The sequence below is a fragment of the Pinus tabuliformis genome, chromosome 2_1 (assembly GCF_031772625.1).
Source record: "Pinus tabuliformis cultivar Carrire ecotype Pingquan chromosome 2_1, CPIR1, whole genome shotgun sequence".
Classification (NCBI taxonomy): domain Eukaryota; kingdom Viridiplantae; phylum Streptophyta; class Pinopsida; order Pinales; family Pinaceae; genus Pinus; species Pinus tabuliformis.
The window spans coordinates 609,148,076-609,175,708 of NC_142299.1; the positions used below are offsets into that span (position 1 = coordinate 609,148,076).

The following is a 27,633-nucleotide window of genomic DNA, read 5'->3' on the forward strand; positions in this document are numbered from 1 at the left end:
TCCTCACCAATCATAATAAAGTAAAGGTTCGGATCTGCCTCACTCTTTGTGAAACCCATCCCCTGCAAATATGTATCTATCCTGGAGTACCAAGCTCTGGGAGCTTGCTTCAGGCCATAAAGGGCCTTCTTCAGTCTGCACACATGGGACTCCTTCCCATGCACCTCAAAGCCCTGTGGCTGCTCAATGTACACCTCCTCCTGTATGAAGCCATTGAGAAATGCAGTCTTCACATCCATCTGGTGGATCTTCCAACCCATCTCTGCTGCTATCGATATAATGGAGCGGATCGAATTATATCGAGCCACGGGAGCGAAGGTCTCCTCATAATCAACTCCCTCTACTTGGGAGAACCCTCTAGCCACAAACCTTGCTTTGAATTTCTCAATGCTGCCATCTGCAGCATGCTTTACCTTGTAAAGCCATCTGGAAGTAACCACGGATTTGCCCTCAAGCCTCGGCACCACCTCCCAAACATCATTCTTCATGATAGAAGAATACTCCTCCTGCATGGCCTCTCTCCAGACCTGCTGGCTAGTTGCCTCCTCATATAGCTAGAAGGCTCAGAGTCAAGGATGTTGGTAACCATCGCCATATAGCTACAAAACCTCTCAGCTGGTCTACTCTCTCTGACCGGCCTCTTCAGCTCAGCAACAGATGAGGCATCTCTCAAGGTGTCCTGAAGCCACTTGGGCTTCCTCTTCCCTGAGCGTACTTCTCCCATCGGAGAATGAAACTCCTCATCATCATCATCATCAGGAGCCTGAACTCCTGACTGTCTATCTGTTGTCCTCCTGCCTGCACCTGAACCTGTAGAAGCTGAGGTACCGTGTGAACTGTCCATCAGTGGACTCCCTAGTGAACTGCTCTGTGAACTGCTCTGCATGCTGCCCGGAGCACCACCCCTCTGGCTCGGTGAGCCACTGCTCACTGACGGACCTGACATCCTCATAGATGTACCTCCTGATCCTCCTGATCCCTACGACTGACTCAATTGCCGCTGAGGATCTGGTTGATCCAGATACTCTAACTCTTGTGACCTCCTAAAGGCCCTGTCCTCCTCGAACTTCACATCTCGTCTGACAACAACTCTCCTCTGTGCAGGAATGTAAATCCGAAAGGCCTTTGAGGTCTCACTGTAGCCCACAAAGATACCCTTCTCTGCGGTGGGTTCTAGTTTGGTCCTCTTCTCCTTGGGTATATAGGAGTATGTAATGCATCCAAAGATATGAAGATGACCAATATCAGGCTTCTTCCCAGAGAAAGCCTCCTCCGGAGTCATGTGCCCCAAGGCACGATGCGGACTCCTGTTTTGCAAGTAAACATCTGTGTTGCAGGCCTCTGCCCACAAGAACAATGGCAACCCCTGATCATGTAACATGGCTTTGGCAGCCCCTATGATGGATCTATTCTTCCTCTCTACAACCCCATTCTGCTGGGGGTTGTAAGGAACAGTGAACTCCCTCCTAATGCCTGCCTCCGCACAGTAGTCAACCAACTCTCCAAGGGTGTACTCTCCTCCATTGTCCGACCTCAGGGACTTGATCTTTCGACCTGTCTGTGTCTCCACAAGAGCTCTGAACTCCTGAAACCGCTTGAAGACCTCACTCTTGGTCTTCAAAAAATAAATCCAAGTCCTCCTGGAGTGATCATCAATGAATAAAACATAGTACTCATATCCACTCAAGGAAACATGAGACATCTGACCGCTCACATCGGAATGAATCAAATCAAGTATCCCAGTCGCTCTGCTGTCACTGCTGGGAAAAGGGGATTTGGCAAACTTGCCCATCGCACAACCTCTACAAGTATCAAAGTGATCAGTACTGAAATCTGGCACACCTGTAGTGATCTCCCGCAATGTCCTCAAGGCTCCATGATACATATGTCCTATCCTGCGGTGCCAAATCTCACACAGCTCAGAACTGCTAGCTCTGCTGTCGGTACTACTGCTCAATGCCAAAAGGGGCTGGAATGCAAACTTGTACACCTTTGCATGGCGTACACCTATCACTCTAGCTGAATCAACTGGAGTGCCCCTGGGATACATCAACACCTGTCCTCACCTGAACAGTACCTCATATCCTCTGTCCTCCAAAGTTGAGACGGATATGAGGTTCTTCCTCATCCCTGGCACATAAAGAACATCTAACACTTTCAAGGGATGTTTGGACTCCCTCTGAAATGTCAGTGTCCCCACCCCGACTGCTCTAACAACTCTGTCATCACCGAGTACTACCTCAATATCAGTGCCATTCTCCGAAAGCTCTAAGAAGTACTCACGGACTCCTGTCATGTGACGTGAAGCCCCACTGTCCACATACCAGATACCTGAAGATGCTCCGCTAATCGAGGGAAAAGCATGCTCCCTCTGAACCTGTGTGGCAGGTGATCCTGCACTAGAGGACTCACACGTAGTGAACGCAAACTCTCGGTCAAAACGACCTGCAAAGTCCTCAATCTCTGCTGAAGCTGCCACGTCCTAGTTCTTCCCCTTCTTCTTCTTCTTCTCCGGACACACAACTGCATAGTGTCCCATCTTTTGACAATTCCAACAGTTCACCTTGGAATAGTCCTTCTGTGTCTTCCCCTGTTTACCTTTACCTTTGCCTTTGCCCCCACCACTGCTTGTGGAAGCCTGCTTCTTCCCTTTGCCTTTCTTGCCTCCTGCCACCAGTGCTACATCCTCATCCTGCTCAACTGGCTTGGCTACCCCAAGCTGACCTTTCCTGATCTCTGTCTGAATGCAATCATCCCAAAACCTCTCCCATGTGAGAAGGGTCTCACGTGCACAAACCCCATCAGCAAAGTTCAACCATGAACAGGGGAGGCCATTCACTGCAATCCGCAACAACTCAGTGGGTGGAACGGCATCTCCAATCGCCGCCAACTCATCTCTCACATTAGTAATCTTTGTGAGATATCCAGCTGCACTATCATTACCCATCTTAATGTTCTTCAGCTTCTCCTTCAGGACCATCTTCTGGTTCTCATTGGTGCTCTAGTAGAGATTGGACAATGTTGTCCACATCTCATGGGCATTGCTCTTTCCTCTCACATGAGGAATGCAATGGTCTTTGATTCCGTCTAGAATCAACCTCTTACCCTTGTTGTTCTTTTTATTATAAGCTGTCAACTGAGTAGCATCAGTAGGCACAACAACAGGGTTCTGTGTGGTATGCACCATGATATCCCAAACTTTTGCCTCCTCAAAGATACTCTACATTCTCTCCTTCAAAACGCTGTAATTTGTATGCCCATCCAGCCTATCCTGCACCCTCAATCCCAATGACATCCTGCTGTCCTAAAACTGAAAAATAGCACTGTTGTAGTAAAGATAAAACTGTTGTTTATGAAAAAATCAGCTTGCTGGAATTTTCTAAGTGAAAAATCAGCAACTGTAATTTTTCCTTTTGCTGTCCCAAACTGTCCTTCAGCACTCAAGCTCTAATACCATGTAGAAATTTCTCATTTTCCACCCCGATTTTCAGTTTCTCCTTATTTCTCCCATATAGTTAAATGCCCTTTTCCATAACCATAACATTTAACAAGCTGGAAAAAATAAATTTGCTGAAAACACAAATTCTGGAAATTTTACAGAATGCTAGAAATTGCAGAAATAAAAATCAGCAGTAATAAACAGCTATTAAAACACATTTAAACACTGAGATTTTTTGTCAATGTGACCCTAGAAAAACCCCCTACAACTCTTGGGGAAAACCAGTTTCAGAGCTCTTCTTTATTTCTGGAAAATGCCTTTTTACAGTAAGAGAAATATTCAGCAAAAATCAGCAAGCAAGCTTTTACAACTTATCTCAGCCTTGCTGAAACTCCGCCCTGCTGAAACTCCGCTGTATAGACTTGCTGAAACTCCGCCCTGCTGAACCTCCGTTGCTGAAACTCCGCTCTGCTGAAACTCCGCCACTGAAACTCCGCAGCTGAAACTCCGCTCTGCTGAAACTCCGTTGCTGAAACTCCGCTGCTGAAACTCCGCAGCTGAAACTCCGCTCTGTTGAAACTCCGCTCTGCTGAAACTCCGCTGCTGCAACTCCGCAGCTCACTGTCCAGAAATCTCCCTTGCTCTCTTGCTCTCCTTCTCTCAATCTGCTCATGAAAGAATTAATGACCTTTTCCTCATTTTCCTCCTTTAATCTAACCCCAAGTGACTTTTGGGTGATCCCTAAATCCAATGGCTGAAATAGATTGAGATCTAAGGCTGAGATTAAATGTTCATTTAAATCTCACTTTTTAGTTTTTAATTCACTCCACTTTAATAAAGACCCACTTATTCATTTATTTCCAAAGTCACTTTTCCTTTCTAATTTTTCATTGACTTTATAAAAGTCACTTTAAAATTAGACTTAGTAACTTTATCACTTAAAGTCACTTTTAAATTAGATTTAACTTTATAAAATTATAAAGTCATTTTAGGAGAAAAATTAAATTCTTTTGGACACTTTTCCCTAGGCCAAAGATCAAAGCTTAAGGGAACCACCTGTCCTCCGGTACCAAATTTCAACAACCAGTACTACTAGCACTGTCCAATACATACTTGATCACGATATAGAGATCAAAACAAAAACACATAACCAAGGAGGCTAGAAATGGCCTCTACAACAAAAGTAAACTGTGACCAGTACTACTACTACTGCCAAAGGAGCCAAGATCATGTGGATCAATCTCTGGATCATCATCAGAGTCAGACAAGGGGCCTCATGGCTCCTCCTCATCATCATCTCCAACTGCAACTATAGAAGTGGTAGCACTAGCAGGCTATGCAACAGCTGCAAGTTGAGATAGATGAGATATGCGCTTCTATCGTGGCTGAGCAGAGGAAGTGCCTGCAACTGGAGGACTTGCTGGCTGTGAGGCTGAGGCTGGTACAAGTGGATCAGGATCTGCATTCAACTGAACATTATGTTCGAGTGATGCTATCATCTGTAATTCATAATCCATATCCTCATCAGAAGCAAACTCTGTTGGATGACTCTCCACTACTCAATCTGATGTTGGATCAATGTCTTCCAACACAATGGGATCTGAATCAGGTCTTTTGTATGGGAGCCAGAGGTTGTATTGGACATAAACTAGATCATTTAACCATTTTTTATCCAAACAGTTTCTCTTCTTTGTGTGAATCCTCTCAAAGACAGAACAATTGCGCTCACACCCAGTAGCACTGCAAGTTTGACTCAAAATACGAATTGCAAACTTCTGCAATTCAGGACAATGGCTACCAAAAGCCTCCCACCATTGTGCTACAAAAAACATAGGAGTGTAATGAGTTAGCTCAACAAAATTACAAATTATATCCAACTTTCAAATTATAAACGATTTAACAAAATAAGTATTAAGAATTTGAAAATTGACATTTTTGTTTGCCTGGCTCATCATCTGCTTCCCTTGCAATCTTTGCTAGGTTCTTCCCAAAGGTACTTGAGGCATTGGTGAAAGTTGTGACCTGTCGGTGTATCTCCAACTGATCACACTCCAATGGGATCATGCGATCAATGCAGTCAATCAGTCCATCTCTAACCTCCCCCCTCAAAGCTCCTGTAGCCTTAGCTTTATAATGATATCGTGGGTTCAAAAAACACCCAACTGCATGTATAGGGCGATGGAGTTGATTGTTCCATCTTTCATCAATGATTGCCCAAATGGGCCCATACTTAGCCACTTTATCCTTGTATGCCCTCTTTATTTGCTCCTTTGCTTGATCCATAGCCTCATAAATGAAGCCCATAGCTTATCTTTCCCCATCCACCAACCGCAACACCTTAACCAATGGCTCGACAAGCTTCACAATCTTTGTTTCCTTTCTCCAAGATATTTCTTCATTAACTTTCTTTTTCAATTCTTTGCCTTCCAGTTTGTGAGACCACTGGCTTAGATTCCATTCTTCACTGGAAAAAATCTTTTGCAAGTTTCTATGTTGTGAAAGCATAGATTGCAATGTCAAAAAATGAGTAGCAAATCTAGTAATGGCAGGCCTAATAATATCCTTGCCCCATGTGTGTTCCTCATGAGACTCAAAATCCATGAATGATTGTAGATAAATTTTGTTATGCTTTTGGCATGATCTACAGTGTTTTTGACCCAATCTAATTTGCCAATATCCTCAACCATGAGGTCTATGCAATGTGCAGCACAAGGGGTCCAAAAGATGGTCCTGTGTTTTTCCTCTAACAGTTTACCAGCAAGAACATAGTTAGAGGCATTATCTGTGATGACTTGAAAAACATTAGCCACCCCCACCTTCTCAACAACCTCATCCAATAGCTGAAACAACAATTGCCCATCTTTTATCTTATCAGATGCATCAATTGATTTTAGAAACATTGTTCCCTGTGGGCAGAAGATAAGAAAGTTTATGATGGTATGGTTTCTTTGATCAGTCCATCCATCTGACATGATGGTACATCCTGTTCTTGCCCATGAGTCCTTGAAATCTTTCAAATAGTCATTAATGGATAAAATTTCTTTCTGCAAACGATACCCCCTTAGCTCATGCATAGTAGGGCCTTTGAAGCCTTTTCCAACAGCATGTATGGCATCAAACATAGGCTCATAATATGGTGAACGGGAAGCATTGAAGGGGATATCAGCATCATACCACCATCTAGCTATGTAATCACAAGCAATCTCCTTCAATTCTTTCTTCCAATAGTCATCTAAAGTGGGCTGCATTTGACTTCTAGTAGCTTGAGGACCATGTGCATCCGATGGAGAGGAGGGAGTGAAATAACTTTTGATATTCATATCACCCTTTTTCATTTTACCCTTTCCCTTTTCTTGAATAGACTCAAAAGAGGGAGGAACATATCGGAAGGGGTTTGATGCATCAATACAAGGGATAGAGGAAGAACCCTCAAAATCAAAATGGGGGTTGGTAGCCAACATTTTTTGTATATTCCTCTTCCTCCCAATTTCAGCCTCTAACTCTTTTTGCCTAGCCTTATCTTCTTTAAACTTCTCAATGTTAGCTAATGAATCCTTCCTGATCTCCCCAATTTCTAGTGAGGTACATGGAGTAATTTGGCCTCTAATCCCTGCCAAGTGTTGTTTCAGCCTATTAATGCCCCCAGGACTTTCCTTAATTTTCCTATGGAAAAATTTGCAATGCATTTGACTATTAACCATTTCAACATATGCCCAAGCAGCATCCTTCACTCTAAGTGCCATTTTTGACTTGGAAATGAAGGCAAAAAATCTGAAAATGAAAACAAATATTGATTCAATGTTCATTTCTTTCACAAAAACATTCTTTACGATTTCAAAATTTGCACATAAAATTTAATAAGCAAAAACAGATTTCTACAAGTGAAAAAAAATACCTCCAGGCACAAACTGCCTCTTCAAGCTTGCTCCAAGAAAGCAACTCCTCAATGTTGTCCAAATGGCTGCCCAAGAAGCTCCTCACTCCAGCTACAATGCTTGCCCAAGACTCCTCACTACTGCTCCAAAAACAAACTCAACAACTACTCACAAACTCTCACTGAAATTCTCACTCAAATGCATGAGATGGCTGTGAGGAAATGAGAGGGGTTGGGTGAGTTAAATAGGGTTTAGGAGAGGCGAATGGACCCCAAAGACCAAATAAACAAAAAATAAATTGCTTTGGAGTCCCCCACACATAACATTTAAAAAAAAATCGCAGTTTTTATGGGTTACTGGGCCATTGTACGCAACCCGGCTGAGTTAATACGGACTCGGCTGAGCCGGCCGGGTTAATACCGAGCCGGCTGAGTTGTTAGACAACCCAGCAGGCTCGACATTAACCCGATCGGCCAAACCGTTTCCTAGGACGGGTCAGTGTTGGGAGGTCTAGCTTAGACCAACTCAGCCGAGTCGGTTCCGAGCCGACTGTTTTTAAAAACAGTGCATTCATGTACCCAAGTATGGGATTCCCCTATTGTAGCTATAGTTGTACCATGGCATGTGGCTTGGAGCCTTCCCCTTGCCCCTCGCCTCCCCCCCGCCCCCCGACGCTTTGTTCCATCATTATATAACATACCACCTACAACTTGATGAATGTACCATGGATAAGTCACCGCCTTTGAAGCTTGGGACCACCTAATAGAGTCTTTGGTTAATCTTTTGATTAAGCTTTGAGACACTTCTACATGTTTGTAAGCTCTTTTACTCAATTTCTCTAATGATTTATTGTATTGGAAAGCGAGGAGACGCATTGGATCTTATGCAGGATTGCAGGTGGGTCTCCATTTGGGGTTTGGTCTCCCTATACAGGGTCCAAGCCCTCCAGAGGATCACATTGGCACTTATAGTGTAAGCGTTGAGGGCCATGGTCCTCCACCATGGCGAAGAGCAGTATTCCACTTCATGGATCCCTCAACACCACTCATTGATTGCTTGTTTTCCATCTTTTGGATGAGGATGATGCACCTGGACCACCTTGCCCAGTTGGCTTCACACTTGCACCATACACTTGGCAGATGTTCCAGGGTCCAGATGAGGATGTGTCTCCCCACAGGAGACAATGGGAGGGCTTATGTCATCATTCCAGCCCTTACAGATGGTATACAAGCATTATTGATCCACTTGGAGACCCATGAGGTTGTTGTTGTGCCCCCACACCCATTTGGGGGCTCCACATTGAATTTTCTTAGATATCAAGGGGCCACCCCCTTGATCATTAAGTTTGGAGCCTTTTCTCTCACATTAGCACACTTTTGACTCCACTAGGCCTTCTCAATGGCCCTACGACTCCTTATGAGAGGCTTTCTCATTTTATTATTGAGCTATCTTGGTGGGCTTGTCACCAAGTCATGTCATTATTGTACATTATTTTATTATTTGTGGCATTATTAGGCTAATGAGGCTATTCAAACCCCCTTACAGATTGTATAAATAGATGAGAGGCCCATTCATTCCTCTCATCATCACTTGGATTGGATTAGTATCTCTTGTGAGAATTTTGCACTTCCTTTTGGAGGACGAGTTTGGTTTCATGGATGAATTTTAATGTTTGGTTACTATCTCTTGATCTTGGAGCTTCAAATTATGTCTTGATTTGGTGATTGGATATGCTCACTATGCATGTAAGTGCAATTTTTCATGTTTACCTTTACATTTATCTTGTCACATGAATAATGTATGGGATTTTCGCTCTCTAAATCTGAAATTGCCCTAAATTAATGCAAAATTGTGGAATTTCGGACTTTTGATGTGTTGCATATATTACATGTGTCTTGTATGGTGAATGAATGTTCCTAGAGGTTGAAAATTTATTGATATTACCTTGATAAGTCATCAAACCTTTCACATTGAAGTATAAATACCTTTGGTAGCTAAGTTCATGCCTTAGATGCCATGCAAAGTTCCCTAAGGTCTCCTTGATTGGGTGAAAGCTTCTCCAAATCTCAAAATCACCTTGACTCCATCTCTCCCTAAGGCAAGTCACAAGTCTAGCCCTTGGTGGTCACTTAAATGAACATATTTTTCACCTCTTTCTCCTCTCTCTAGGCCTAATGCTAGAAGGTCTGCTAGGGCATCAAGCAAAATCCTTTGTAGCCATCCAAAGCCCTTGAAATTTGGTCCACAATTGCATTGGGGTCTTCTCAAGGGGTCCTCCAAGTTTGAGGTAAAGTCGACGGTGGAATCTCGAGATATTGCAGGCCCTAGCCATTCAATCATTCCTCTCCCTAGGTTGCTTCGAGTTAGTGTCCTCAATTGGATCATTGCATTTGAATTTCAAAGAAAATTAGTCCTTTGATCCTATTTTGCTCCCTAACTATGTCAAGTCCCTCTATTGTTGATCAACTCCATACCCTTGACCTAGTTTGGGTCCACTTGGGTTCTTTCTGGTCCCGCAACCTTGCAACTCAAATTCCACAAGGATCACATAGAAGCCATTTCTCCTTAGGGATCCTTAGGTTTGGAATAAATCTTGTCAAGAGAAATTATCCAAACCTAGGCTTAAGTATCCCCTTAGCCCTTCCTAGAGAGCCTACCACCTTGCATCTAAAGCAAGCAAGACATTTGATTGTGTCTCTCTTGTGAATAGCCTTTAGGAATCACTCCTCATCCCATCATTCATCTATTCAAACTTGTGATTCCTCTTATACTGTGTATCCTCCCATTGGTGAAAGTCCGTAAAGAGCAAGGAGCTTTAATTCAGGTGACAGTGGGCTATCGCTCCATTGTTGCCACTTGACCTAGTAGTAGCTCTATAGAATCCCCTCCTAGAACCCCTGCTAAACATGTCGGAATAGCGGTAACAGGAAACATGTTGGAATAGCGGTTCGGTCCTGCGGAACCATAGTTCGTGACTACAGAACCGCGGTTCAGAACCGTCGCAATTCCAAAAGCCCAGGAACCACAAAAAAAGGGTAGACTGTGGTTTCGATTTTTGGAACCGCAGTCCCACCCAAGGATTGTCGAAAGATCCATCTGGGATGCAAATCTACATCCTGAACCATGTTGAAGAATCTAGGGCAAAGTAGTGTAAAGTGATTCTTCGTTACTTGATAACAATTTGTGATGCACTTTGACAATTTATCTTCTTCTTATTAGTGTGTGTGTTTCATCAAACTGCTACCAAAACAAAATAACAAGAACACAAGGTTTGGCTCTCTGCTAGGGACAAAACCTCTCCACTCTTGAGAGGAAAACCCTTTGTAAGTTTTCTCTTATTGAAGCTTCTTATTTGAACAACTGCCAAACCCTAGACCCTTGACTAGGATATCCTCCAAGCATAAGTCAAATCCTTCCTCTTTCTGCACTATAACTTTCGGCACATGGACCTCTGTCTTCCGGCACTTTGCTCCTCAGCACTTTGACCTTCTTTTGTTGCTTGTCTAAGTTAGACTCTCTTCTTCTTAGGAGAAACCCTAGAAAATTAGGGCTTCTTTACTTCGCTTTAGAGAGAACCTTCTTTGCTTTCTTTTGGATACCTTGTAGACCTAGATACACATCTGAATGAGGCTTCTCATGTTGTTGCCTTCAACTGTTGTCAAATCCGCAAGGGTTTACTTGCTGAAGTTTTCGCACGTGTGAACAGAAACCCTAAAACAATCCCCTTATCCTCGTTGTCTTTCCCTTCCTTCTTCATTGGATGGGGAGGCCTTATAGGCCTTGTTTATTAGCCCAAAACAGAGATACTTGTTACTGTGATTTCCTGTTGTAATGACCACAATCAAATCCTTTTATTCTCGCACGTGTGGTTGTTGATGCCCTAGAAACTGTCTCCTTACCTTCGTTGTTCTTCCTCCTTTTTTCGTTGTGCCTTGTGTTAGTGTCAGTCTTTCCAGCCTTCCTCCAGTGATCAAATATGCTCTTACAAAGTGGTCTCAGAGTGTCAAGATCAAATTTTGTCATTTCAGTGAGTTTTCAAGCAAAATTTGGTCACTAGGCATTAGGTCTAGGGTTTGCTCTCACTCTTTTCAAAGTTGCCCAAATGCCAATCTATGTCACTATTCAGCTGAGTCTATCATCATTCATAGGGTTGTCATTATCATCTCAGTGTCTAATGAGTCATTTTACACCTTGTTCATGCTTCAGTTGCGCCCAGGCAAGGTCATTTCCCTCTCCTAGGGTTTTGAAGGCAATATCTCTTGGACGGTCAAATCATCGGCAAAACTTGTATCCTGATGTTCATACACCTTCCCCTATCCTTAAAGTACCTTACCAAATGCTTTCCATCACTGAGATCCCCCAAATTCCTCATTTTTGCACAAACCCTAGTTTCTAGCTACAACTTGGCAATTTTCTAGGTTGGGCCTGTGTTTTGCCCTTTTGGACCCCTTCCCCTCACTCGATCTCCGCGATTCCACTTTCCCCTACTTCCTAACATCCCTCCCTACTTCCAAAAATTTCCCCAAGAATTTAGAAGCCTCTTATCCCCTTCATTTCGCTTCATTTCGACAAAATCCCTTGTTCCACACATCGAGATAAGTTTCACTCAAAAGCCGTTTCAAAGCAATCAAAGATGAATTTTGGAAAACTGAGAGAGGTTTTTGTCCATAACATGCCAAAGAAGAAAAACCTCCTTCACTTTTTGCACAGGTGTCATGGTTTTAGAGAAATGTCAAAATTACAATCGCCAGATCCAGGGCGGTTGGCCAAGGCACTAAAACGACGGAGAAGGCCCGGTCCCCTCCACATCTTGGCTGAGGCTTCCTTGAAGGAGCATGATATTAAATGACCTCACTACAGCACAAATTTCAAAAAAATTTGAGCATTTTTGGTCACTTATGAATTTTTGGGCAAAAAACAGGTTTTTCTCCTTGATACCTATTCGATGGGCAACTTCATTTTGGGAAAACTCAGCATTTGTGGATTTGTCATGCAAAGATATACCTGCTCAGCAATTACCAAGAGATTTCATCAAGTTTTGAGCCTCTAGAAGGTCAAAAAACATGCAAAAATTGACTTTCTGCCACCTTTTTGACAAACAGGGAGCAGTCTTGGGAGATTGCAATTTTGGAGGGGCAAATGGCCACCAAATTCAGAAATTCCAGTTGGGTTGGAAAGTAGACATCCAGACCTTTCCAACAAGCCCACTTTTGCCTCATTTGGACACCTGGAAGTGCCTCAAACGGAGCTCCAAAAAAGCGCGACCTATCAGGATTAGGGCGCGACCTATCAGGCAATTTTCATAATTTTTCACCTACAGCTCAGGAATTCGCCCAGCTTTGGCCAGTTTTGACTTGGGTTGGGATTTTTCACCCTCTTTGATGTAATTAATGTATTTTCATGTTGATATGACACTTATTTACCTATTCTAGAAGATTCATTCATGAAATAGCAAACATTTAATGAATGAATTGGTTTCCTAGCTTATAGAGGCAAGTTGTTTTGACTGCCTAGATTTTAGTGCTTAGTTTAGAATTGGTTGAAACAGCTCCTAGAAGGATGAGCTCGACCCCTAGAGGCAAGGAAAGATGTTAGATTGCCTATATTATGTACTTTCTTGGTCATTTTCATGGTTGGACTCTTGAGGGAGAAGCTACTATTGTATTATTCATTGTATCTCTGCAGTTTTGGCAAAGGAAGAAAGACCAGGGTTTTGCAGTCTTTTTGGAATTCTTGTGGTTACATGTATTGATGGTGTGTATCTCTTTGTACTTGTGAATTTGTTATGTGATTCATCATCTTACTTTTCCTTCTGCAAATTAGGCAAATGAAGTGTTAAAGTAGAATTCATGATTGTCATGCTCTGATTTTAAGTTTGCTTAATATTATATGTTTTCATCTGTCTAAAGAGAACTCTTGAAGGTTTCTTGCTCTCTTTAGCTTCTCATCGGTCATTTCTATCCATTCAATTAATTTAAAGGCATCAGTACAGTCTCCTACCTTGCCCCAAAGAACCCCCTGCAAAAACTGTGTCCAATCCCCGCACCCAGAATTGCCTTTCCCCAACTTTCCACCAAAATCCTAAAATCCCAAATCAAACCTTTTTATCAGTTTACTAGCCTAAAATCAGTGTTTCCTCATTGGTTATCTCGCCCGTTGAAGATCTTTACCGAGATAGACCGGAGAGAGCCCTCTCCTGCCCCGTAGGGCTAGCTACGAGGCTAAGTGGTTTGATGTTGCCTTGAAGTTTACCTTTCTCAGCCTGAGGTGAAATTTCAAGCGCTAACACCTTGGAGACCCTTTCAGACTTTCTTCCCTTCACTTTGTCTCCTTTCTTGTTTGCGGATTTCAGGGCACAAGTGATATCAAATGAGGAGTGGATAGCCTCTATAAATAGAGGTTTGTCCCTCCTCTTAAGGCCGACTTGACTATCCATTAGGCCAACTTGACAAATTCATATTTTATTCATTATTTGGCTGCTTGGAGACTTCGTTGATGCTAGGAGAGGATTTGACTTGGCTTGGAGGTGTCCCCATGACCTTGTATGTTGACATACATGATGTAACTGTTAAAGAATCTAGGGCAAAGTAGTGTAGTGTGATTCTTCATTACTTGATAACAATTTGTGGAGTCTTTTTACTTTTCTTATTAGCTTAATCTTTTTCTTCTTCTTATTAATGCATGTGTGTGTACTTCATCAAACTGCTACCAAAACAAAAGAACAAGAACACAAGATGTTGGCTCTTTGCCAGGGCCAAAACCTCTCTTCTCTTGAGAGGAAAACCCTTTCGTGAATTTCTCTTATTGAAGCTTCTCTTGATCAATACCAAACCCTAGACCCCTGACAAAGAAGATCCTCCAAGCCAAAGTCAAGTCCTTTTAAGATTGCTTCCTCTTGCAGCACTTTGTCTTCTTCCTTTTAGCACTTCTTCCCGGCAACTGTTACAGACTTAGGGCAGCAGCAATGCATCCCTAATTCTCCACACGTGTGAGTGATTCTCCTTCAAAACTATGTTAGACTTTCTTTGCTTGCATACCCTTCTTCCACGCTTGAGAGAGAGACCTTGTAGGCCTAGTTTGAACCTTGAACAAAGAGATATATGTGACTGTGATAGTGCAGCTGTGATGACTGCAGTCAGCCCTCCTTTACTCGCACGTGTGACTGTGATAGTGCTTCAGATCAGCCCTAATCACTTCGCTCTTCTTCCTTTCTCCTTCGCTTGAGTGAGAGGCACTTTAGATGTATGCTCTTGGCCCAAATGATGAGGTTTGTGGTACTGTGGTAGAGGGCTGCTATAACAGCAGAAAGACCCTTTCCTCCTTCGCATGTGTGACTGTTTTCTGCCCTAGAAAACAGTCCCTAAACTTCGTTGAGTTTCCTCCTTCCTTCGCTGCACTTTTGGAGACCCTTAGACTTCCCTTACCTTCCTTCTCGGCTTATCTTCTTCGCTGATTTCAGAGCTTGCATTGTCTTTTCTTGGAGGGTGAAATGACTCTTATATATAGGAGTCTGCTCCTTTTAGGCCGACCTGAGGCCGACTAGCTGACTTGAGGCCGACTTGACTTTTATGCTTCTGATTTCTTCCTTTTAGGATTTCGTTGCTTGGAGAAGGCTTGTGACTTTGCTTGGAGGACTTCTTATGACCCTAATACATATTCATACAAGGTGTAACATGCCCTTAAGGTCTTCAACATTTTCTTTTGACTATTTGACTCACCTATAGCACTTTGACATGTGCTAGACCTACTTCAATGAGCAAGAAACTCATTGACATATATTATAAAAAATAATATTTCTTTTCTTGAATAGATACAAATATCAAAATTACATTTATGAAGGCCTAGCCTAGTTTCATTTCCTTCAACAAACCAGGGGGGAGGGTTCCTGCATCATTGGGTGTTTGGCCAATCCCATGCCAACAGGTGTCTATCTCAATTCTCCCTAGGTTAGGCACACTAGTCTATGTTAATGGATTTACTCAGGATGACATCAAAGAATGTGGGTAAGCATCCCTTGGGTTTCCCCACGAAGTTATCCTTGCGAAGAAAAAGCCATTACCAAAGGAGCATTCAAATAAAATGTGGATTTAGTGACAAGGGAAAATAATGCAAGCAGTTGTGCACCAAATAAACATCAACGTTAAAAATCTTGCCTCCAAATTCTGTACAGAACCTTTGTCTATTCCTCCTTCCTTTGAATCATGCAAGCTAGCTTTTTCCAAATTCAACCTGAAAGGAAAGATCTCCAAGGTCAGGATACATTATTGTCCTTCACAGAAGTGAGCAGCTAATAACTACAACATTAAGCAACTAAATTACCATTCAATGCTGAAACAGCACCCTGAGTTTTGGTTAGGGTATATACCATATAGTAGAAACTTGTCAAGACAACAAGTGTAAAGTAGAAAATAAAATGTAGCAGACAAGAACAAAATGCCGATAAACATGCCAATAAATATATTTTGTACGAACATTAAAAGATAAGATAATTTTATTAATGTCCAGCAAATGACCAAAAAAGATAGGTGCATGGGACTGTGAAGTACAATCAGTAATACTAATCTGTAATAGTGCCCTAGGATACTCTGAAATTATATTAACATCTCCTAATGACCAAATAGGTCAATGGAACTCAAAAATACAGCAGGCAATAATAGAAAAATGAGAGCACATCAAGCATCTCTTCAAAATAAAACAAAAAGAAGGTGGTCTTAAGCATTAAACCCACTGCAATGAAGTAAAGGACAGCCCCAGAAAGAAAGACAACAAAAGCAAGCAAAGCTGCAGCAGAGAGAGCAAGTCACCAAATCATGAATAGAACAATGAAGCCAAAGCGGTCTATAGATAATGTCTGGACAAGAAAGGGGAGTCTATATCCCTATCAATAATTGTAAGTCAACAATACTGAACCTTATAATGCCATCTAGAGAGCTGCTTCAACTAAGACGAGTCAACTAGGTAAAGGAGGCAGCTGAGAGCTCCACATACATGCCCTCCTAACATCCAAGGTTGACAAACTATATGTCCCTATCAACAATTGTAAGTCAACAATACTGAACCTTATAATGCCATCTAGAGAGCTGCTTGAACTAAGACGAGTCAACTAGGTTAAGGAGGCAGCTGAGAGCTCCACATGCTTGGCCTCATAACATCCAATGTTGACAAACTCCTGTGAGAGTATTAGAATTTGCCAATTTGGTGATACACTCTTATCCCTAAGGTTTGTAATGAGCATAGGGAAAAGCAACCCCTCCTGTGCCAAGTACTGAAACTGGTATGACAGGTCAGTCGTACGGAAGCTCAAGTAAGAAAGTATTCTCTGACTGGTTTGCTACTGTCCATGCCAATATCTCCAATATCCTCATGACATTTGCCACTCCCAATGGCCAAGATGGACCAAAGAAAGCATGTGATGAAACTGCCCGACCAGGGGAAGAAACATAAGGCCGACCATCTAAATGCAGCCACTTTATAATTAGGCCAGGGATATTTAATCAGCAATGGAAGAAGGTCAAGAAGGATCCCCTCAAACTATGTAAAGACAATAAAATCCACCTTAGATCTCATAACTAATGGGATACTTGAAACAGAATGTTCCTCATCTTCAACATCCCATAGGAACATAATCTAAAAGTTCTATCTTCCTGTTAGCACTTGGAATTCACCTAGGCTGAGATAGACAAACTCTCAAGGCTACATCAAACCATTTCACCTCGTAGCTAGCCCTACGAGGTATGAGAAGGCTCTCTCGGGTCAGATTTGATAGATCTTATAATATAATTAGGCTGACCAATTAGGATCAAAGATATTAGGCTAGTAAATTGATAAGGGGGGTTGATTTAAAGATTTTTGGTTTTTTGGTGGCAACTGGAGGGAGTGCAATTCAGGGTGCGGGGATTGAGCACAGTTTTTGCAGGGGGATCTTTGGGGCAAGATAGGAACTTGTGCTGATGCCTTTGGCTTGGATGAGTGATCAGGGAAGAAAGAGAGGAGGTTAAAGAGGGCAAACAAGGACTTTGAATCCTCTTTAAACAGTGGAAAACATAGATATTGAACAGAATTAAAAGCTGAGCATGGCATGCATGAATTCAAACTTTATCACTTCATCTTGTTCAATTAGCAGCAAAGAAAGAGAGATGTAACACATAAACAAACTTACAGTAACAATTAGAAGACACACCATCAACACAATGATCCACAAGAATCCACAATGAAGTCTGCAAAACCCTGGCCTTCCTTTCCTTAAATTGCAGAAGTAGATGTACAATACACAATAATGCTTTCTCCCACAAGAGTCCAACCATGAAAATGAGAAGGAGAGAGCATAATATAGACCATCTAGACCATCTAACTCCTTTCCCCACCTCTAGGGGTCGAGCTCAGCTTCCTAGGAGCAGTTTGAACTAATTCTAAACTAAGAACTAGAAAATAAGCAGCCAAACAACTTGCCTCTATTACTTAGCTAACTCATCCATGCATTAATTTTTCACTTTTTACATCATGGAAGCTTCTAGAAGGGTAAAGAGAGATAAAATCTATCAAAGTGCCATGAAAATATTACATTTATCCATCATCTACAAGTAAAAATGGTCAACCATAGTCAAAACAGTGTTTTTTGACCGAAAATGGCAATTCTGGCAAATCTGGAAGTTCTAGTCGCGCCCCTGGAAGTTTTGGTCGCGCCCCTTTACAGCTGTTTTTGAGTGGGTTCCACTGGTCCAAATCAGGTGCAAGATGGCTCATTGGAAAGCTTGGCCTGTCTACTTTCCATCCCAAGTGGAATTTCTGAATTTGGTGTTGATTTGACCCCTCAAAAACCATTTCTCCCAAGGTCACTTTCTGCAACTCAAAAAGTGGGCAGAAAGTCATTTTTTAGGTGTATTTTGAGCTTTTGGAGGCTCAAAACTCAAAATCAGGCTTCTCCCAAGTATTGGTAATTTTTATTTTTGAATGCCCTTTCCAAAAATGCCAAGTTTGCAAAATTCCGAGCAGCCCTTCAAACTGGTCTCACCCGGGGTGAGACCAGTTCTTGGGAAAAACCTGTAATTGGCACAAAAAATTCACAAATGACAAAATTTTCTCCAAATTTCTTGAAATTTGGGCTGGGAGTCCCCAATCAAGTACCATGCTCAGTCAAAGAGGCTTTGGCCAAAATTTGGAGTGGATCGGGCGTTTTCCTTCGTTTTTGTGCTTTGGCCAACCGTCCTTGGAGCACCTTCGTTCTCGCCGGTATTTTTGACATTTCTCTCAAACCATGACACCTGTGTAAAAAGTGAAAGAGGTTTTTCTTCCTTGGCATGTTGTGGACAAAAACCTCTCTCAGTTTTGCAAAATTCATCTTTGATTGCTCAGAAACAGCTTTTGAGTGAAACTTGTCCCGATGTGTGAAACAAGGGATTTTGTCGAAATGGAGCGAAATGAAGGGGATAGAGGGCTTCTAAATTCTTGGGGAAATTTTTGGGAGTGGGGAGGGATGTTAGGAAGCAGGGGAAAGTGGAATCTCAGAGATTGAGTGAGGGGAAGGGGTCGAAAAGGACAAAACACAGGCCAAACCTAGAAAATAACTAGGGTTTGTGCAAAAATGAGGAATTTGGCGGATCTAAGGGATGGGAAGTGTTTGATAAGGTACTTTAAGGATAGGGAAAGGTGTATGAACATCAGGAAACAAGTTTTGCCGGTGATTTGACCATCCAAGTGAAATTGCCTTCAAAACCCTAGGAGAGGGAAATGACCTTGCCTAGGTGCAACTGAAGCATGAAAAAGGTGTGAAATGACTCATTAGACACTGACATGATAATGACAACCCTCTGAATGATGATAGGCTCAGCTGAATGATGACATGGACTGACATTTGGGCAAACCCTAGACCTAATGCCTAGTGACCAAATTTTGCTTGAAAACTCTTTGAAATGACAAAATTTGACCTTGACACTTTAAAATCACTTTGAAAGAGCATATTTGATCACTGGAGGAAGGCTGGAAAGACTGACACTAACATTGGCTCCAATGGGGATGGCAGCTCCTTGGAGGTGCCAAGAACCTCAGACCTCTTGGGAGAGCAGACCAGTGCTTTTTTCATTGGGCAATGGAGTCAACTTATTCACACCTTTGACACAAAACTTTGACACATTTATTGAATGAGAACTTGACTGAAAACTGACTGAAACTTAACTGAAGCTTGACTCAAACCGACTCGATGGCAAACTGAAATAACTTGAAAAAACTCACTCAACAGACCAAACACAAATGACTCATGACCGACTTAACTAAAACAAGAGAAGGGCAGCAGTCCATCAAGATTTGAAATCATGATGACAACCACCTGTGTTTCTTTCAAGACAATATACATCAAACTATATCAAAATGCCAATGCAACCAATCAAGCAGATGCCTTCTTGATTGATTCTCCTGATTAGATCTCATGATCAACAATAGATAGTGGTAACTGGGCATCCAAAAACATAGCTGACCATGATCTTCTTCATCACTGAACACTGCAATAAACACTATCACTGCTGGCTGCAACAAACTTGCTAGAGGATCATGAAAAACATAAAGATTTGCCACTGCCACCTCCTGCTGAAAGAACAAGGTGTCTTTTGTTTCAAATTCCGATCTGCCTTCATCATGTGCTTCGATAAAAGTATGCTCATGGGCTTCAAAAAATTCTGAACAAGTAGATGAGCAGATCTCTTCTTGGAAAAACATTTCAGCACATGAAACATATGAAGAATCTGAAAGGTAATCCTGTATGCTATAATCTTCGGTGGTCAGACAATAAGGTAGGTGATCTTCATATGATATGACAGCCGGATTCTCATTACATTCTTCAATCATAAGGAAAGAAACTTCAGCTGATTCTTGAGGTGCAAAAATGACAGTTCTATCATCTACCATAAATTCATCCAAAGGAACTGTTTCACTTACTTGAATGAAGATCTCATCTTGCTTTTCATGAACTGACTGAATTACCTCCTCATGCAGGCTTTGCATGTTGTCTTCTTCTGTGGGCAGATCTGAAATGAGCTCTTCTCTTTCACCATCTTCAGCCATATAACAAATTTCAACCTGCTGATCTATAAAGCTGCTTACAAGACTGTCATCCTTTTCAGAAGAGGAAGAAGGTCCACCATCATCTTCTTGACCATGTGTGCACTGCAAATCTGCATTAACTTGAGCCGGAGCAAGACCTCTCAAGAGCTGATCTATCTCCTCTTCGGACAAAGGAGATAATGCCTTTTGTTTTCTTCTGCTCAAACAGTGATTGTCTTCATTGATTTCAAGTGAAGGAGTATACAGATTTTCCTCATACTGCTGATCCATTTCATGCAATTTCTGTTGATTGTCAAGAGGCGAAATTTTTTCATTTTCCACCATACTAAGATCTTGGTCCTGCTGCAAATTTTCATGATCGTCTCTATGGGAATCCTCTAGGTTCTCTTCATGTTGCTGAAATGGATTCTCATACAAAGCCTCCATGATCTCAACATCCATAAAATTATCATCTTCATAAAACTTCTCAAGGCTTTCAATAAAACTATAAGCATGCTTGCAACAGTCATGAACCAAATTTAATGATGGATAAGATGCTTGATATCTTTCAATGAACAAGACATGAAAATCCTTCAAACAGTAAATACAAGCAGGCGGCAAACTTTCATACCATGATTGAGCTTTACCTTCCAGAGTGGCCAAGAATATCTTCATCAAGCAATCCTCAGGAAAATCGATCTTGAATTTGCGAATATGCATATGAAATCTGACTAGATGTAAAGCAGCATCCTTCTTACCATCATCACTAAATGTAGGCAAATTCCTTGACCAATCTACCTTTGGAATTTTGTTTGGAAAACCAGGAATGTGATCTCGGCTCAAGGGAGCATATCTTCTTGCAATCTGATCCATCTTGAAAATCTCAAAGCTACTGATCTTCCTGCAGTGAAGTCACCATGAAGCACAGGTTGCTGGATTCTTCAGTGAAAGGAGTCGCCAGTGAATGATTTCAGCCTTTCAAGTGTCTGATCGTTGTTCACCATCAACAATCAGATCTGAACTTGATACATGTACTGGGGTAAAGTGTCAATGAAGCGCTATGTTCACAAATCCCACGGAGATAGACTGAAGCAGCGTTTATCTACTTGCGCTGATGTAAAACAAGAGCGTTTTCGAAGGCTTCTGGCGTAACTTCAGGCTCCGTCTAAGACTTATGAAATAACACGACAATGAGCAAACGATTAATATGTTCTCCCCAGTATGGTCGCCAATATGTTAGCACTTGGAATTCACCTAGGCTGAGATAGACAAACTCTCAAGGCTACATCAAACCATTTCACCTCGTAGCTAGCCCTACGAGGTATGAGAAGGCTCTCTCGGGTCAGATTTGATAGATCTTATAATATAATTAGGCTGACCAATTAGGATCAAAGATATTAGGCTAGTAAATTGATAAAGGGGGGTTGATTTAAAGATTTTTGGTTTTTTGGTGGCAACTGGAGGGAGTGCAATTCAGGGTGCGGGGATTGAGCACAGTTTTTGCAGGTGGATCTTTGGGGCAAGGTAGGAACTTGTGCTGATGCCATTGGCTTGGATGAGTGATCAGGGAAGAAAGAGAGGAGGTTAAAGAGGGCAAACAAGGACTTTGAATCCTCTTTAAACAGTGGAAAACATAGATATTGAACATAATTAAAAGCTGAGCATGGCATGCATGAATTCAAACTTTATCACTTCATCTTGTTCAATTAGCAGCAAAGAAAGAGAGATGTAACACATAAACAAACTTACAGTAACAATTAGAAGACACACCATCAACACAATGATCCACAAGAATCCACAATGAAGTCTGCAAAACCCTGGCCTTCTTTTCCTTAAATTGCAGAAGTAGATGTACAATACACAATAATGCTTTCTCCCACAAGAGTCCAACCATGAAAATGAGAAGGAGAGAGCATAATATAGACCATCTAGACCATCTAACTCCTTTCCCCACCTCTAGGGGTCGAGCTCAGCTTCCTAGGAGCAGTTTGAACTAATTCTAAACTAAGAACTAGAAAATAGGCAGCCAAACAATTTGCCTCTATTACTTAGCTAACTCATCCATGCATTAATTTTTCACTTTTTACATCATGGAAGCTTCTAGAAGGGTAAAGAGAGATAAAATCTATCAAAGTGCCATGAAAATATTACATTTATCCATCATCTACAAGTAAAAATGGTCAACCATAGTCAAAACAGTGTTTTTTGACCGAAAATGGCAATTCTGGCAAATCTGGAAGTTCTGGTCGCACCCCTGGAAGTTCTGGTCGCGCCCCTTTACAGCTGTTTTTGAGTGGGTTCCACTGGTCCAAATCAGGTGCAAGATGGCTCATTGGAAAGCTTGGCCTGTCTACTTTCCATCCCAAGTGGAATTTCTGAATTTGGTGTTGATTTGACCCCTCAAAAACCATTTCTCCCAAGGTCACTTTCTGCAACTCAAAAAGTGGGCAGAAAGTCATTTTTTAGGTGTATTTTGAGCTTTTGGAGGCTCAAAACTCAAAATCAGGCTTCTCCCAAGTATTGGTAATTTTTATTTTTGAATGCTCTTTCCAAAAATGCCAAGTTTGCAAAATTCCGAGCAGCCCTTCAAACTGGTCTCACCCGGGGTGAGACCAGTTCTTGGGAAAAACCTGTAATTGGCACAAAAAATTCACAAATGACAAAATTTTCTCCAAATTTCTTGAAATTTGGGCTGGGAGTCCCCAATCAAGTACCATGCTCAGTCAAAGAGGCTTTGGCCAAAATTTGGAGTGGATCGGGCGTTTTCCTTCGTTTTTGTGCTTTGGCCAACCGTCCTTGGAGCACCTTCGTTCTCGCTGGTATTTTTGACATTTCTCTCAAACCATGACACCTGTGTAAAAAGTGAAAGAGGTTTTTCTTCCTTGGCATGTTGTGGACAAAAACCTCTCTCAGTTTTGCAAAATTCATCTTTGATTGCTCAGAAACAGCTTTTGAGTGAAACTTGTCCCGATGTGTGAAACAAGGGATTTTGTCGAAATGGAGCGAAATGAAGGGGATAGAGGGCTTCTAAATTCTTGGGGAAATTTTTGGGAGTGGGGAGGGATGTTAGGAAGCAGGGGAAAGTGGAATCTCAGAGATTGAGTGAGGGGAAGGGGTCGAAAAGGACAAAACACAGGCCAAACCTAGAAAATAACTAGGGTTTGTGCAAAAATGAGGAATTTGGCGGATCTAAGGGATGGGAAGTGTTTGATAAGGTACTTTAAGGATAGGGAAAGGTGTATGAACATCAGGAAACAAGTTTTGCCGGTGATTTGACCATCCAAGTGAAATTGCCTTCAAAACCCTAGGAGAGGGAAATGACCTTGCCTAGGTGCAACTGAAGCATGAAAAAGGTGTGAAATGACTCATTAGACACTGACATGATAATGACAACCCTCTGAATGATGATAGGCTCAGCTGAATGATGACATGGACTGACATTTGGGCAAACCCTAGACCTAATGCCTAGTGACCAAATTTTGCTTGAAAACTCTTTGAAATGACAAAATTTGACCTTGACACTTTAAAATCACTTTGAAAGAGCATATTTGATCACTGGAGGAAGGCTGGAAAGACTGACACTAACACTTCCAAAAGGATATGATGATTTCCTTAACTCACAACTAGGAAGGACTACCTCACAAGACCATGTAAGACAATGTCCTTAGAAGAACAAATAACAAGGTAATATAAGTTTGCTAATGTCCAACAAATGACAAAAAATTGGTCAATGACACTGCCCGGTACATAAGTGGTGATACAATATGGGAGTGTGATTTAAAAGCAACCACCATAGTGTCAAAAGGAAATGCAATGTGTTGACCATGTACATGTGTTCAGTCCAAGAAGCAGAGTATGCAGCAGTGGAACAACACCCAAATTCTGCATGTTTATTGTAAAAATGATTCTAGTATGACTATTAAGCCATGTAACAACACCTAGGTAAGTGTTGGAAAATGTAACTATGTTTGGTCTTCATTAATGTACTTGAGTCATCATGTAATGTACTTGTCAAAACAATAAAGAAAAGAATTTTTATTATTATTATTGTGACTTATTAAAGCATGGGTTTCATGCTTGGGTCACCATGTTTTAGGTCAAAGTCCCCATTGAGGACTTCTAGGATTTATTCTGAATCTATAGAGTCATTGTATATTTAAAGAGACCCTTCTTGGGTTTTTGAATCATGTAAAAAGGTCAAGTATTGAGTCAAATATGAATTATCTGACCTCCACACCATGTCGGCCTAGAGAAGATCAAGTCGGCCTAAGGAACCTATTCGACCCCACAAGAAGCCTATAAAATGAAGCTCAACGAACTCATTTGAAGCATCATTAGCACACACAAGTCGAATTCTCTCGTAGCTGGGAAGAAATACGAAAATCTCTTGTAGCTGGGAAGAAGTGCTAAGTTGTCTTGTAGCTGGGAAAAGGTGTGAAGTCTGTTGCCAAAGAGCCGAAATGAATGCAAGTTTGGGGAAGTCTAAGGAGAGAAGAAAAATCGAAATTTTGGTGTTTCTCTTTCTTTGTTTCGAGTCATGAATTGGGAGATCGAAGTCTTCCAAGTTTCACTGTTGCCGGAAGCTACCAGTTACCGTAAGTTGTTGCCTAGTCGAAGTTGCTGGAAAGAGGTCGAAATTCTAGGAGTCTGACTTGGTGTGGAGGGATGGTTTGGTCTTGGTCTAGGGTGAAGAGTCTCAAAGAATACTATTGAAAGGAAGAGTTAACTTGACTGGGTTCTCCCCTCGAGGGAGGTTTTGCCCTGGCATGTGCCTACATTTGGAGTCTATTGTTTTATGTGTTGTTGCTTTTGGTAATTGCTTGATGAACTAAAGAAATAAGATATAAATAATCGTAATAAATAGAAACATCACAAGTAATTATCGAAAACAAAAAAATCTTTCTACCTTTCTGATTTCCTAACATGGTATCAAAGCCTTGGTGAAGAAGGAAGAAAAAGGCAGTCTAAAGCACTTGATCCATTCAAAGAGACTATCTCAGGGAAGGAGTCTATTATATTCAAGAAAGATGTCTAACTCAATTAAGGGTGAGAACAAACTTGAAAGAGCCTCTAACTTCAGGTCCTGGAAGAAGAGGATTGACCTAATCCTCAAAAATAACAAGGTGTTGGACTTGGTAAGAGCAAATGTAAAGAAACCTACAAAGGAATCCAGTGATGTCGACAAAATGAAATATAGGGAATTAGAATTGGTAGCCATGACTCTGATGGTAGAAGGGATAAAGGACAATCTTGTCCCATTTATAGCTAACATCGATCATGCTCAGGAAATGTATGAAGCCTTGTCGAAGTTGTTTACTATTAAGAATATTGCTCAAGTAGCAAGTTTGAAGATGAGCTAAGGACTACGAAAATGACTAAAGATGATATTGTGGCAACCTTCTTTGTGAAGATAGCTAGACTCAGGGATTATATCTTGGCCATTGATGAGATTGTTCCAACCAAAGAACATGTGATCACTGCTCTATTAGGATTTCAACCCTCTTGGGGTGCATTTGCTGCAAGTCTCAACAGCTCGAAGGTAGCTCCCACCTTTGAAAAATTGTGGATCACCTGTAGTAAAGAAGAACTAAGGATCTCTACGGTTACCAATCTTGAAGAAGTATCAAATGCATACATTGCTCGTCATAAAGGAAAGAGATCGAAGGGACCAAGGAAGAAAGTTGACATGTCCAAGATAGAGTGTTATCAATGTTGTAAGAAGGGTCACTACAAGAGTGAGTGCCCCGAGAATCCAAAGAATAAAAAGAGAGGAAGGTATCAAGGCAGCTTTGTTGAAGAAGGAGACTCAAAGAAATTCAAGCCCAAAGAACCCGATATTAGGGACTTACACTACTAAGTCTTTTACTTATATATCATGTTTTATATGTTTTAGATTTTATAGGTTTTTGACATATTTTGGAGAAAGACATTTTTTAATTGTTTTTATAAGTTTGTAGGTATCCCTCAAGCTTTGGAGCGAGCCCCCAACAACATTGATTGAAAGGATTATTCATTTGATAATCTATTATTGACTTTGTTATGACCAACTGTATTGAATCTTATTGATTCTTGCTCTGGGTGATTCATCACTTGATAAATCTACCCACCCCACTCATATTCTTAACTGACTATGTAGAACCCTGAACAGGTTCTGGAATACCCTAACCGAAGGGTATGGTAATGCGCATGTCTGAAACCCTAAGCTGATTAGGGATATTGTGAAATTCTATTTGAAGTTTTTATTGATGATGTCATGTTTGGGATTTTGGTATGATCAGGAAAACCTAACTTGTTAAGGTTGAATGATGAGGTCTAAAAATCCCAAACCTTGAAGTTTTGGTGATTGTTGGGTTTGCTATATTTCTACATTGAAACCCTAGCTCATTAGGATTTAGTAGAATGTGTGAGCAAGACCATTATATTGTCTTAGAAATTATTTCCTTGGTATGTGTGTGTTTGTTTGATCAAACCCTAGTGCAATCAAGATGGTTGCGTGTCTAACTCTGAAGTTGGGTTTGACTAACACATGATATGAAATATATTTGCATGATAATGAAATCTAGGCATGTATAGAGATGTCCTTTTGGTTGAAGCCCTAGCGTGGTCTAGTTTAGATGTATTAATGTTGTCAGACATATGATATGCTCATGAATGATTATGAGTTCCTAGATGTGTGTTGACCTGGTTATTGATAGTCATAAGTTTTAGGATTTAATGGAAGTCCTTGTCTGAGATTCTAGGATGATGATATTTTGGAAATCTAGGGTTTTGTAGCTAAACCCTAGTGAAGTTAAAATTGTCTAGTATGAAATCTATTAAATGATTGTTGAAAATGAAAATCTAGGGTTTTGCAGTTAAATCCTAGTAGTAACATTGTCTAGTATGAAATGTAACAATCTCAGATCTATGTATGTAATGATTGTTGAGATTGTGAAAATGGAATTCTAGGGTTTTGGAGTTAAACCTTAATCAAAGTAAAATTTCTTAAATATGATGATTTGAGATTTGTGTAAGATTGTTGAAATTGTGAAAATGGAACTCTAGAGTTTTGGAGTTGAACCTTAGTCGAAGTAGAAATCTTTGATGAATGTTGACAATATGATAATTTGAGATTTGTCAAAGACAGTTGAAATTTGAGTTTTTGGACGGATTTGATGATTGATCAGAAATCTAGGGTTTGCAACTAACCCTAGTGGAAGTTGGTCAGGTTAATGACAACGTTGTGATTCACTTTGATTGATTCTTTTGTATGAAATCTAGGATTTGTATGAATCCCTAGTGAGAAGG

The 27,633-nt window shown here is 41.2% G+C and overlaps 1 protein-coding gene across 9 annotated transcripts in view; it reads right to left on the reverse strand.

Moving 5' to 3' along the window:
- The window catches only part of LOC149201974 (pre-mRNA-processing protein 40A-like), a 441,059-nt gene that overhangs the window by 256,609 nt on the left and 156,817 nt on the right, over positions 1-27,633 (reverse strand). For all 9 annotated transcript variants that reach the window (XR_016253884.1, XM_089403062.1, XM_089403058.1 and 6 more), the window contains exon 11: positions 15,468-15,543. Coding sequence is in view for 8 of the 9 variants with exons in the window: in XM_089403062.1 (XP_089259188.1) it covers positions 15,468-15,543 (76 nt within the window). In the remaining variant the exon portion in view is untranslated. The remainder of the gene's footprint in view (positions 1-15,467; positions 15,544-27,633) is intronic.